This window comes from Plutella xylostella, chromosome 13 (genome assembly GCF_932276165.1).
Source record: "Plutella xylostella chromosome 13, ilPluXylo3.1, whole genome shotgun sequence".
NCBI lineage: Eukaryota > Metazoa > Arthropoda > Insecta > Lepidoptera > Plutellidae > Plutella > Plutella xylostella.
Genome location: NC_063993.1, coordinates 11,637,365 through 11,650,959, shown reverse-complemented (window position 1 = coordinate 11,650,959; position 13,595 = coordinate 11,637,365). Strand labels below are relative to the sequence as shown.

At 39.0% G+C, this 13,595-nt stretch overlaps 2 protein-coding genes and 1 long non-coding RNA gene across 12 annotated transcripts in view; 2 read left to right on the top strand and 1 right to left on the bottom strand.

The window, feature by feature from the left end:
* Positions 1 to 247: 247 nt before the first annotated feature.
* On the bottom strand, positions 248 to 1,304 carry LOC105391903. The gene is made up of 2 exons (XR_960954.3): positions 849 to 1,304; positions 248 to 458 (listed from the first exon to the last, which is right to left on the bottom strand). It is a non-coding gene; the product is annotated as an uncharacterized LOC105391903 (long non-coding RNA).
* A 273-nt stretch (positions 1,305 to 1,577) lies between these two features.
* The window catches only part of LOC105391901 (MOB kinase activator-like 2), a 68,262-nt gene continuing 56,244 nt past the window's right edge, over positions 1,578 to 13,595 (top strand). For 4 of the 8 annotated variants that reach the window (XM_038112203.2, XM_038112202.2, XM_048624917.1 and 1 more), the window contains exon 1: positions 3,192 to 3,435. In XM_038112203.2, the coding sequence (XP_037968131.2) occupies positions 3,257 to 3,435 (179 nt within the window). In that variant the 5' untranslated portion in view covers positions 3,192 to 3,256. Of the gene's footprint in view, positions 1,862 to 3,185; positions 3,436 to 13,595 lie in introns of those variants that run through there. The other 4 variants (XM_048624915.1, XM_048624914.1, XM_048624922.1 and 1 more) reach the window with 3 other exon arrangements.
* Positions 8,082 to 12,680, top strand: LOC119691338 (transposon Ty3-I Gag-Pol polyprotein). 3 transcript variants are annotated; one of them, XM_048624913.1, is made up of 3 exons: positions 8,082 to 8,457; positions 8,743 to 9,790; positions 11,599 to 12,680. In XM_048624913.1, the coding sequence occupies exons 1-2, from the start codon at positions 8,343 to 8,345 to the stop codon at positions 9,780 to 9,782; spliced, it is 1,155 nt and encodes a 384-aa protein (XP_048480870.1). In that variant the 5' UTR covers positions 8,082 to 8,342; the 3' UTR covers positions 9,783 to 9,790; positions 11,599 to 12,680. The 3 variants fall into 2 exon arrangements, with proteins under 3 accessions (XP_048480870.1, XP_048480868.1, XP_048480869.1); XM_048624911.1 differs by having other exon boundaries at positions 8,743 to 12,680.

Genomic DNA, 13,595 nt, shown 5'->3' with positions numbered 1-13,595 from the left:
AGGTACCATGAAAAACATAATCTTATAGAAGTTATTTTGTTAACTTCAAAGTTTGTGAGTTGTTGTGGTCACAATCAATGTTTTCAGTCCATAGTTAGAAAAGTAATGGTCCAGCAGACAGATCTACCCATAGCAGATAGACTTCTTCAAGTATTCATACCATACCATTTGTATCTATTACATATTCTTGCTATTCAGAATAAATGCATCAAATCTAACAAAAAGTAGTGTAAATAAAAAGGCATTGTAACAACAAACTACATTCTTTTATTAATAAGGAATGATAACAGCTATTGAATAGTATTGCAAGATGCTACATGTTGGTTAGGCATTCGAGTGCCACATGTTAAGTTTAATGTCCTCCACCGCACCAGTTTCTGTGGCAGCTCATCACTGTAGTGCCTTGTACTCGAGTGAGGACAGAAATTAAAATCCGCTGTGTTCAATGATAACAGGAGCTGAAAGAAAATAAAAACTTAAATTGCAAGGTTCTGTATTTTATAACTTAGGTACTAGGAATGGTCTTCTTACCCTTCGTCACTGTGGTGAAAGGATTAGCCAGTCAGATTAAAGTGAATGCTCAGGTCTAACTACCACATGTACGAAATGAAGCCATGAACCTTCCTTTTGCATTAAGAAAGGTGACCAGAGAAGTGTTATCATAGGAATACTTAGTGGCAAAGAATAACTTGATCTATGGGATGGAACATGCCAGAATACCATCAGGTGCATCATAAAAACATAGTGCCAGTGCCACTGAAGAGAAATCACAAGTTAAAATATTTACTGTTAAGTATGTTAAACAAGGAATGGAAATTTATAATGAAAGATAAAGAGAAGAGACTCACTCAGTCTTATAGCTGCACAAAGAACACAAAATGTGATAACACTATTGATGGTGTTCTCTCGAGCTTGACGCTTTTCTTCCATCGGATCTACTCGATTTTCGAATGGTAGACGAAACATTTTGTTTTCGAAATTACGATATTGATTTTCTTAAATTATTAAAAGGCAATTTCTATGAAATTTTCTAATGTCAACTTTTTGAGGTTATTTGCGTTTAGTTTGTAATGTCAATTTTATGCCCCGAGCAAAAGCACAAAAATTTGATGTCAGGATGGATGTATGTAATGCAAAAATTAAACGTAACGATTCGTTCAGTTTTTTTTGTTTATACATACTTTACGATTAAATAATTTTTGCAAGCTATAAAATATTGCTTATCATTCTAAAAGCTTCATAAAGCCATAAGCTAATTATTTGAGATTTTTTACATAAAAATTTGCTACAAATATTTTAGAAACAATCGATAAATTTCATGACAGTGACATTTTGTTTTGAAATGTTGCCAGCAATGTCAAATTTAAAAATAAAGTTCACGATTTGCTTTTTCATTCGTAAAATTTTATAGAAAACTCAAATTTATTTAACAAAAATTTAATTTTTCGTGAAGTTATTTGTTATTTACTGTGAGAATCTATTGGGGATAAATGTACACGCAAAAATAGGCCGTTCGAAGCTCAATTCTATAAAAATAAACGCTCGGGTTGCGCAACATGGCGAATTCAACTCAGCTGCTTCAGTGAAAATTTCCTTCAATAATAACTTTTGTGACTGTGATACGCTCTAGTTGGCATTAAAGAATTTAGTTGCATTCAGATAGTGTACAGTTAGTTATGCTTGTTATGGTTCGGTCGGGAGTGCGATGGGACAGTCTGTATAACCGTGCGGGGGAAGTGGACTGAGTAGCTGGACTGTCGCAGTCCATTGTTGTTTTTTTCGTGGCGAGGCGGTGACAGCAGTCCGTCAAGCTGGAGCGACTACCGGAGTACCTGCGCGACACCGTCGACTGGTTCATGGGGTGAGTGACCTCCGCCCGCGGCCCGGCCTGGCCCGTGGCCCGACTCCTCGCCCGTGGAGCCTCCTGCACTCTCCTGCTCTATCAGCTGAGCCCACTGGCATTATATTATATTAGTATAGAATAAGGGGCGTCTAGGCATGCAGGGTTCAGAGAACTAAACATCAGAGAAAGTTTACTTTGATAAGGTTACAATAAGTTCATCAATGTTATTTATTACTTATCAGCAGTGAGCTGTGTTTGGGCAAGTAGTGGATTTATAAATAGTCATAAGTCAACCCACTATTCTGGCGACTTGAGGAGTTGGCAAAGGTGACAATCTTGGTTCATCATCATTATGGGATTGGACTCTGGCAATGTTTATATTGTAATGTATGAAGTCTGCTCATTACAAAACATGTTTCTGCACATTTTTCTTTATGTGTAGGTAGTAAATGATGTAATTGATTGATAATTTAATAGCTTATTTCATGAGAAAAAGGAATTAATGGTAAATTATACCATAATCAAGACATTCATAAAACATAAGAGTAAACATAGCTAATTAATTTCAAAATCCCCCTAAAATTTTAAATGCTAACTTATTAGTAAGTACAGCAACTTCATATTACTAAATTTTACCATTTAAAAGTTTATATTAACTTAGCACTGAGGTTCTTGTTGAGACGAGCCCTGTGTCACAAGGAGTATACTCGATAGTAAATTTCTCATCTTTCAGATGGTACATAGAACTTCCTCCGACTCAACAGGGCACAGAACATATTATTGTCAACTGATTTTAATGGTACAAAGATTCTAAATACATTTTTGTTAGTGTCTGTCGCTTTGGTTAAGTTAAAGTTGGTCTTATTTACACAACTGGATAAAGTCTATTTCAATGCAGGAAATCTAAATTAATTTAAGCAAAAATTTATATTTTATTAAAGGTACAAATAGGTCCTTCTGCTAAATTGACTATTTTTTTAAATCAATATTGCTAGTAAGGTAACTTAACGTAAGCTACTAATAACTTGTCATCAAATAGGTATTATGTACCTCGTGAGATGAGCAGGTTGAGGTGATGTGATGATCTTGACATTGATTTTAAGAATGTGCAAAGGCCATTGCACTTTTAAAAACGAAGTTATTGGTTTTTATGAATTCAGTTTGGTCATAATGATCAGTATTGTGTGTATTCATTCCACAAGGTTGATAAACTGGCCATTGTTTTTGTTGCGCCGATTTAAACACGAGTTAATGAGTGTCGCGGCGGCCCCGGCGGCGCTTTCACACTCGGAGACGGCGCGGCGGAGTGCGCGGCGCGGGCGGCGCGGGCCTCACCTGCGCGATAACACGAGATGTGCCGCAGTAGGCCGCGGTGCGCACGCGGCTGCAGGCGTCGCGAGTGTCCGGGGCTGCATGAGCGCGGGCGAGGGCCGGCGCTGGCCGGTGGGCATCCTGCGCCGCAGCGGCGTGCGCGCGGCGCGGCGCGTGCTGCACGTCAAGTACCGCAGCGTGGGCAGCGAGCCCCCTGCGACCGCCGCGCCGCCCCGCGACCAGGACCACGACCCCGACGACACCGTCTCCTGTTTCTGCAGGTGCACCACTTATTGTTAAACCACCACAGAAGAACAACGCGGCTGAAACCAGTGAAATATATTTCATAAAGCAGTTAATTAGGATTATTATGTGAGACAGCGACGGTAGTTTCAGTTGCTTATCACGTCGTATCGCTTGTTATCAGTCGCTGCGGGGCGCGCGGGGGGCGGGTGGTGACGTCACTCGCGGCCACTCTTTGTTTCCCGTGAGACATGATTCAGGCCCCGGCGGAGGCACACCGGCACCGTTATCTGCATATTTTGGCCGCAGCAGCTCGCACGAGGCTTTTGTTTAGATCTCGGTCACGTCGCGGCTCAAGTGACTCAAGTTGAAACTGTTGGAAGCAACAAGAAGGTTTTTAAGGATTATCCTTAGTAGAATAGAATAGAATAAATCTTTATTCAAAGAAAACAACTTATGTTATTACATACAGTAGGTAGTATATATGACATCTATACAGATCTTCCCGACAATTGATGTTTGTATAAATTCAGCATAAGTACTCTATACATATACAATATATGTATGTATGTACATGTAAAGCATTTAAGCATATCTAAAGTAATTTTCCTTCGACGAATGTCTCAATGCATTAGCGGTTCATGTTTATTAAAGAGTTACTAATTGACACGACAAATTATCGTCATTTAGTGACCAATGCGACGAATATACAGGGTGGAAAAGAAAGATGTAGCAGCAAGGACAGGTAACATTATTGTTGCAAATACAGTAGGTAAACCGTCTGAGACTCCAGACCTAGGCTGTAGGCTCGTCCGATGTAGAGCCACAAGAATCTGTCATTGGCCTTCCTCATCCTGCCAAAAGTCTCGTCGCAGCGGCGGCGGCGGGCCGGACGGTGTCCAACTCTACGTTTGCCTATTCATTTGTGGTGTCCATTCGAGAACACGTTTAGCCCACCGATCATTGGGTCTTCGGCATATAATGCGCCGGCCCACTGCCACTTAACCTTGTAGAATTCAAGGTATATTTCGGCTTTCATATGAATTTCTAATGTGGTCCTTCAGAGAAACCCTGGGCATGAGCATCATCATTCTATTGCCTACTCGGTGAACTAGTACAACGTTGATGTCCCGTTTCCGAACCATACGCCTTAAAACTTATTATACCTAACTACTGTTGCTACAACTATCTTTTCCACCCTATACTATATTGGTTAAGAATAGTAGACTAATGAGTGATACTTGCAAAGGAAATTATCACAGAACGTACAAACTCTACTCGTATGCAAATCGCTATGAAATGAGAATGTATGCAAAAGTTCTCTTTGATCTATTGTGGAGTGCACAGGTACGCTACGCCAGTCACAAAAGGCTGTATCGGCTGAGTCACCGCCGCAGCACTCGAGGAGACAAGCGGCGTGGAGCGCCCTCCAGCTCGACAACCCTCCGCGGCCGCGGGGAGCCACGTCGCCGGGTAGCAGCTATAACTTGTTTATGACTCTTGAAGCATCGAAAGCCGTTTGCTCGCATTGCCCTCCACTTGACTTCGCCGCGCATCTAATTGTGCCACTTGCCGAACTAATGCGCTAAATCAAAACTACACACATGCTCATATATACTGTCTATATTATGTTCTCCGACGATGCCCCTGCTCGTTTTATTCAAATGTATGTATAACATTATTGGTGCCATGGTCACTTATTTTCAATGTCACCTTATTACAAGTTTCGCTAGGCTCGCTAGCACCAAATCAGGTAATGCTAGTTCCTTGTGAATGTTTGCATATTGATCTAATTATCATTTCACACAACACAAGTGACTTGGTGATGTAGCTCTTGTGTACAACTCTGTAGGTTTACCAACGACGCCACGTCATTTTGAGTTCGATTCTTGAACAGAGACAGTTTTTTTCAGAAGATTTCCTTTAAACTTTATATATTCGTTATGTCTGTCTGTCCGTACGTCCATATGCCACCCATAGCACAGATTACATATTAGTTATTCTCATACATACTCCAATAGACTTATCTGCATACTGCATAGGTACTCCTTATTTTATTCCGACATCTTCAGAACTACGTCATTGATACTTGGTAGTCACACCTATATTCTTAATCAAAACTTTATATTACTTAGGTTGATTTTTGGGTTATATTTGTGAGGTCTGTGTATCTACAGCATACTCGCGTGTGTACTTCAAAGGTGCTTCTTAAACAAAATATCTAATCATAAAATTTGCGGTATTCGTCGAGCAGCTTAAAAATTGTGTCGCGAGATAAGCCTCATCTACACACAACATTATATATCAAATTTTATCTCGTTGGAGCACCGCTTTGTCATCGAACTGAAATATTTTGATTAAATCATGTTTCAGTTACGAAATTTAACAGATAGGAGGGCTCGTCCATAGCACGTGTGGGCGGATGTTGCCCAACGCCGCCGCCGCCGCCGCCTCTGATAAGCCTCGCAAAAATTATAACTAATTAATAACTCCTCGGGTGAAGCAGACTCCTATCAGTTCCGTTTTGCAATGAATGATATCGCGCCGCGGCGAGGCGACTGCTCCTGTGTTTCCGAATGATTTCATAAATAAATGTCAGATGCTCCTGATTTATTACACGAAGTTTCCGCAGTTTGTTGATATCTACGGGAATTTTATGGGACGGACATTAATTTTATCCTTGAAAGTTGAAACCATTCGATATAGCGTCAACTAAATGTACATGTACATAGGTTAATTATATTATACAGGACGTATGTATGTAAAAAAAACTAAATACCTACATAATGTTTATTAAAAATACTACTTTGCAGAAGTTATACGATAATGATAACTATGATGAAACACAGGACTTTACTTTGTAAGCTGAACGGAATTAGTTTAGGATATTTAAGTTGCCTTTTTGTTTGAAATCTTCGAGGCCCAGTGTCCTTTGCCCAGAGTGGCCCAGATTGAAGCAATAAGTTAGCGTGAAATACGGCTTGAACCATTATAACAGTATTACATTGGCAAAGTTGTCTGACGCTAACAAGTGTTGTAGGGAGTGGATGATAAAGTAAAGCACTTATTTCATTAGAAGAGGCGATGACGCACCGCGGAGGTGCACCCCCCACCCCCACCCCCCGCCTCCGTCAGGAGATGAGTCACACTACATCCTAGAATAGCCTCTCTGCTCTTTTATGCTTACGTACGTACTTATTTGCTGTATTAATTGAGCAAAGGTTGCCTTTCTAATAATAAATATCTTGGAAAAAATACGATGTGTAACGTGTATTCTGTTAACGAAAAGCGCCCGATCCAGCTGACCGGGTTAAAAAATTAAATACTGATCGAATAATGCATTGTCACTCCACTCACTCACTGTTGCCTGCCGTGATGCCGTATCGCTGATCGTACACGAAATAAGCAAGTTCCATAAAAATACCTAATATCACTACACCCCCTAAATATGACTAATAAAGGATCTTCCATGCATTTTATTCGAATGGAAAATGTAAGTCATCGCAACCGTCTCTACCTATCCCCGTAACTTACTTAGTTGATTGGTCCGTTCAGGCTAGTTGCCGCCGGAATGCAATAGAAATGATACATTACCTCACCCGGGTGTCAGTAAATACATGCATGCAAGTACTCGGACAATAAGGTAGTAATTGTTAGAAATCAAGCAAAATACTTATATTACGACATTCATGACAATGCGTCACGTGATTGTGTAGTTAATGTAAGAATTTTTGTTTCAGGTGAGTGCGGTTTTGTGCCCGGCGCTCGCTTGCGAGTCACGTGAGTGCCCCCTCCCCCTCCTTGCTGTCCCGACCCTGGCCCTATGAGCATGCACTAACAGCTTCCGTCGCTAACACGCTTTAAACTAGAGATGCCACGAATATTCGGCCACTATTCGGTATTCGGCCTATTCGGCCAGTTTTTTCAGTATTCGGTATTCGGCCGAATAGTGCGTACTATTCGGGCCGAATACCGAATAGTAAATCATGTAAAAAATTACTTGTTATTTTAATCAAAATTGTGTATTTATTTCCAAATCACAACATTTTAGTACTTAAAATTAATCAGTAGTAAGTTGTGGTGGATAAAAACGAGCATTTCAGCATTTTTTGGTAGCCCACGATTACGCTTTTCATTGTAACCATTCTCAGAAAATAACCTCTCACGCTACTTCCAGTTGAAGAAAGATAAGTTTTTGCAAATTTCAAAAGGTTCGGGTATTGTTTTTTTGTTTGCTGACCACCACTTGTAAGGATCGGCCATCCGATCTAGGCGAACTATTATCAAATAAAAATTCAACTCGTTTGCCACAGCATTCTGCCTCCTAATAATTAGCATTTCTTATATAATCTGTAGCGACTTCTTCAAAGCAGATCCAGGAACAAAAAAAAACAGGTTGTAGCGCCGAATATTCGGCGGCCGAATATTCGGCGCTTCGGCCGGCAGCGTCGCCGAATATTCGGTATTCGGTATTCGGCCAATTCACTATTCGTGGCAACACTACTTTAAACCCACATTGTAACCAACACAATCTTGCTTTCGCATTAGCTTACATTGTTTATTAATCAGTGAGGCAAACTATAAAAGCACACTAACAAAGCTGCACAACGAACTATTGTTTGTTCAGCCTGTTTTCCGTCTTTTCAACGTTTTTAATGAAAATTCAATTGTATGGTAAATTATGTTTCGCAGCTTCATTCTTAGCGATTTATGTTTACGTATTGTAGTAGCGCCATCTACTGTAGGCCTTGCACGATAGTTTAAAGTTTCTTTTTTTTTTTTTTTTTTTTAAGTTGGCATCTCTGACTGTGTCGTGTTGGTGACAGGAGGTTATATAAGCCCCTGCTCTAGGAATTTCTCGTCATTCTGTGTTATCGTGCTGTAGCCTTCGCACGTATTTGGCACTCTGCGATATTTTTCAAATACCCTCCAAGCAATTAACAAGATGGGAAAGAAAAGGAAAATTCGAGACGCTGAAAACGACAGGATTGCTAAAAAGATAAAACTACTGGAAAATAAATTACGACGAGAGAGGCGAATAATTTCATCGGATGATAGCGGTAAGTGAAGAATTTATAATGTTTTTTGTCGCCGTTGGCGAAAAAATCGTAGCTACCGCCGTTGGCGTTTAGTTATTTTTATACTAAACCAATAAAAAACGACTGTCGTTGACGGCCAAAAACTGAAAATACGTCGTTGACGTTTATTATTTTCTCTGGAGACATAACCTATTTATGGTTGTTATAACAAAAGTTTTTTGTTAAATTATATAGTTACCGTTGTTAACGGGTAGTTTTACGTTGAATTTATAAAAATAACATGTTTTATTTTTATTTGTCACACAGACTCACACGGTGAGGAGCAAGTTTTGCCCGATCTGACGCCGTCCAGTTCACCGGGAACTTCGCCACGAAGTAATATTAGAATGAGCTTAGACATGCCAAGCTTGTTGTCTCCTATGCAGAATACATCGCCTTCTGAACAGCCTAACCCGGAGCCTACCACAGCGGATGTGACAGTACATGAGCCAGGCCTGCCGTCAGATCCTGGGCCCTCCACCACAACTGGCGCTCCCAACGAGGAGTCTGAAACTCAGCTAGAGGAAGATATCTTGCAGATACTTGGCGAAGCACCTCAGCCGGATATTGTTTTAGGCAGAAACATTCATAGAGATATTGCATCTCGCTGGCAAGATATTTTATTAAAAGGTATGACCAAAGAGTCAAAGGAACAACTTTTTAAAAAGTATCTCATTCCCGCCAATTGTCACTACCTGGTTGCACCGATTTTAAATCCCGAAGCTAAAGCTGCGGTTCCTGATATATTAGCAAAGAGAGACTGCACTTTATTGCAAAAACAAAATCAGATCGGTGTGGCTTTAGCTGCGCTCTCTCAAGTTATAGAAATGATTGTTAAGAAAGAAACTGCTACACAGCTACTTCTGCAGCCATTAAGTGATGCTTGCCGCTTGTTGTGTGACAGCCACAACATGGAGACCAAGACAAGGCGAAGCATTGTGATGAGCACCATAAATACTAGCTTACGTGAAACTCTCACTAACAGCAGCCGTGACAAGTATTTATTTGGCGAAGATCTAACAGAAAAACTAAAAGCCGCTAAATCTGTTCAAAGAACCGGGGAATCACTGCTCAAACCCAACCCAGTAGCTACTTCAAGCAAAAATTCAAACTATAAAAACTTGGCCTTACCAAGAAACCGGAATTTAAACTACAGGGGTCAGACTCAGAAGAGACCACCGAACAGACAGGGCGAGTCATCGAGAGGACGACCACCGGCGCGCCAACAACGCGCCACACCGTACGCGCGTCCGCCTCCACCTCCGCCCAAAGCGCCGTCGCCGACGAGGAGGCCCTACCGCCGGTAGATACTCAGGTAACGCAGTACGCTGGTCGATTAAAATATTTTCATAAAGAATGGATGAAATTAACCGATGATTCAACGTTACTGTCATGGATAACGGGATATAAAATCCCTTTCATATCTACTCCAATACAAGATGTTTGTCCTGTAACTAGACCAAAATCTGATCAGGAGCATGATGAGTTTGTTTTGGCAATCAATAAGCTAACCTCTATACATGCTATTTCTCGATGTTCACATGAGGAAGGAGAATTTATTTCGAGCGTTTTCCTTGTGCCTAAACCAAACGGTGAAAAACGTTTTATTCTAAATTTAAAATTGTTAAATAAATTTGTATCAACAAACCATTTTAAAATGGAAGACTATAGAACAGCTATTAAGTTAATAACAAAAGACAGTTACATGGCATCCATAGATTTAATGGATGCATATTTTTTTATAAATATCTGCAGTTTACATAGAAAATTCTTACGTTTTAATTATAACGGAACCCTTTATGAATTTAACTGTTTACCGTTTGGTTTATGCACAGCTCCTTACGTTTTTACAAAATTACTTAAACCTGTAATGGAATATTTACGCTCAAGGAACATGATCTCTGTAATTTACTTAGATGATTATTTTTGTGTAGGTAAAACTTATTATGATTGTATGAAAAATGTTAAACAAACGTGTAAGATATTAGAAGAAATTGGATTTATGATAAACAGAAGAAAAAGTAGCTTAATACCAAATAAGAGATGTAAATTTCTTGGATTCATCTTTGATTCGAACAAAATGATTATGGAATTACCCACGGACAAAAGATTAAAAATAAAAACTTATGTTCAAAGATTTTTACATATTCGTAATTGTAAATTGCGAGATTTCGCCCAAATGATCGGTCTTTTAGTATCTGCATGTCCAGCGATGCAGTTTTCGTGGTATCATACAAAACTATTCGAGCAAGTTAAATTTCAATCTTTATTGCAAAATAACAGTTATAATCAAACAATTAAACTACCTAATTTCATAAGGGAAGATCTAAATTGGTGGTTAAATAATATAGATAATGGCCATTCTAATATAAAAACTAATAATTACATAAAAGAAATTTATAGCGATGCTTCATCATCAGGATGGGGGATATATTGCAATGGCCAGGAATCATTTGGTCATTGGAAGGAAAACGAATCAAAGTTGCATATTAATCAATTGGAGCTCAAAGCAGCCTTTTTTGGAATAAAAGTTTTTGCTAGTGATTGTTCTGATTGTGAATTGTTACTAAGAATAGATAATGTTACTGCCATATCGTGCATTAACAGGATGGGCAGTGTGCAATATCCCCATCTTAATGATGAGGCCCGCGACATTTGGAAATGGTGTGAACAGCGTAGAATTATACCTTTTGCATCATACATTAACACTAAAGATAATAGAGAGGCTGATTTTTTATCTAGGAAAAAATTTCAAGAAACAGAGTGGGAATTAGGTGATTACGCATATGATAAAATAAAAGAAAAGTTAGGTATTCCAGATATTGATTTATTTGCCAGCCGTTGTAATGCTAAATGTGATACTTACGTAACCTGGAGAAATGAGCCTGATGCATGGGCTATCGATGCATTTACTGTACTATGGAGTGGATTAAATTTTTATGCTTTTCCACCATTTTCAATGATTTTAAAAATGATTCAAAAGATAATTACTGATAAAGCAGAAGGAATAGTTGTTGTTCCCTTATGGCCAACGCAACCTTGGTTTCCATTATTCCAAAGAATATGTAAATCTGAAATCATACAATTCCCACCGGATGTTAACCTCCTAAAATCACCTTACAGATCAACCCACACGCTTCATCGCAGTCTAACATTGGCTGCCGCGAGATTATCCGGCAGACTTTACTGAAAAAATTTTTATCACCTAGGTCGGTCGAAATTATGCTAGCGTCCTTGTCAAATAACACTTACAAACAGTATGACGGCTCAATAAAAGCCTGGATAAATTATTGTAATATACATAATTACGAATACACTAAGGCATCTATACCTGTGATTATCCATTTCCTAACAGAGGTATTTGACAAGGGTGCTAAATATGGAACAATAAACTCTTATAAATCTGCGCTAGCTCTATTATTAGGAAATAATTTAGAAGATGAAAGACTAAAGCGCTTCATGAAGGGAGTATTCAAATTAAGACCAACTAATCCCAAATACAATGTAACATGGGACCCCAATATCGTCCTTAACTTTCTTGGACAAAAATATCCCAATGAAAGTCTTGATTTGAGAACCCTCTCCAAGAAGACGCTCACTTTACTTGCTCTTGTGACTGCACATCGTGCACAGACGCTATCTTTAATCAAAATAAATAACATAGTAATTAATCAAAACGAAATTTTAATAAAAATTCCGGATACAATTAAAACAACAAAATTAAATTCACTGCAACCCGTTTTAAGGCTTCCATTCTATAATCCACGTCCAGAAATCTGCCCAGCTCGTTGTTTACAAGTGTATTTAAATAAGACAAAACCTTTACGTAATAATAACAAGACAACCTTATTTCTAAGTACAAAAAAGCCTCATTCTAGTGTTACTAGCCAGACCATTAGTCATTGGATTAAAGATATGCTACAACAGAGTGGTGTAGACACTTCAATATTTAGTGCACATAGTACACGACATGCAGCCACATCGAAAGCAAACCGATTAGGAGTAAGCATAGAAGTCATCAAACGGACGGCTGGTTGGTCTAGTTCATCCTCCGCCTTTGCTCGCTTCTATAACAAAGATATTGTAACTAATGATGATCAGTTCGCTGAATCACTTCTTAATTCTGTAGAATGATTGTAATAATAATATGATGTACTTACCTACTAAGATGATTACTGTAATAAATGTTGATTACATAAAAATAAGTACTTATTGTATTACTTACCCAACATACCTTCGGTACATTGATTAATATACCAATATATTTATTCTATAATCGAAGCTATAAACATCCTACAATACGTAAACATAAATCGCTAAGAATGAAGCTGCGAAACATAATTGAAGATCAAACGAACTTACCAAGTGAAGTTCGATCATAATTATGTGAGCAGCTTCATTCGATGCGATTTATAATCACCCACCCTAAATAAAACTGAAAAGTTAATTATTTTATAATTAACCATCCCGACCCTGTATATTTTGACGATTATAAAATAAATATATTTCCCTACAATTGCTATACCTTTAAACAAAATGACGAGAAATTCCTAGAGCAGGGGCTTATATAACCTCCTGTCACCAACACGACACAGTCAGAGATGCCAACTTAAAAAAAAAAAAAAAAAAAAGAAACTTTAAACTATCGTGCAAGGCCTACAGTAGATGGCGCTACTACAATACGTAAACATAAATCGCATCGAATGAAGCTGCTCACATAATTATGATCGAACTTCACTTGGTAAGTTCGTTTGATCTTCAAGTAGAGCATGTTGCAAAATCCCCCTTATGTTTAGTGAGCGGGCGGCGCGGCGCACACTTGTCGTCAGCGTTTTGTCGAGCAGGTGTGAAGTGAGCGCCGCCGCTCACGCCTGCACTTATCGGAGCCTCCCAGCGCTGGGACATGTCACCAGACACCTCGAAGTAAGCTCGAGTGCCGACAAGCCTCAATATCATGCTACTGTGAGGAATCTCTATATGCCAAACACCTTCATAGTCCTATTTTTCTAGAGCTTACATACATACTACATACACATACATGATGTTCATTTTGTTGCCATGCCAATAGTTTTACATTCGTATTCGGTATTGTGTTTATACGAAGTTCTATAAATAAGTTG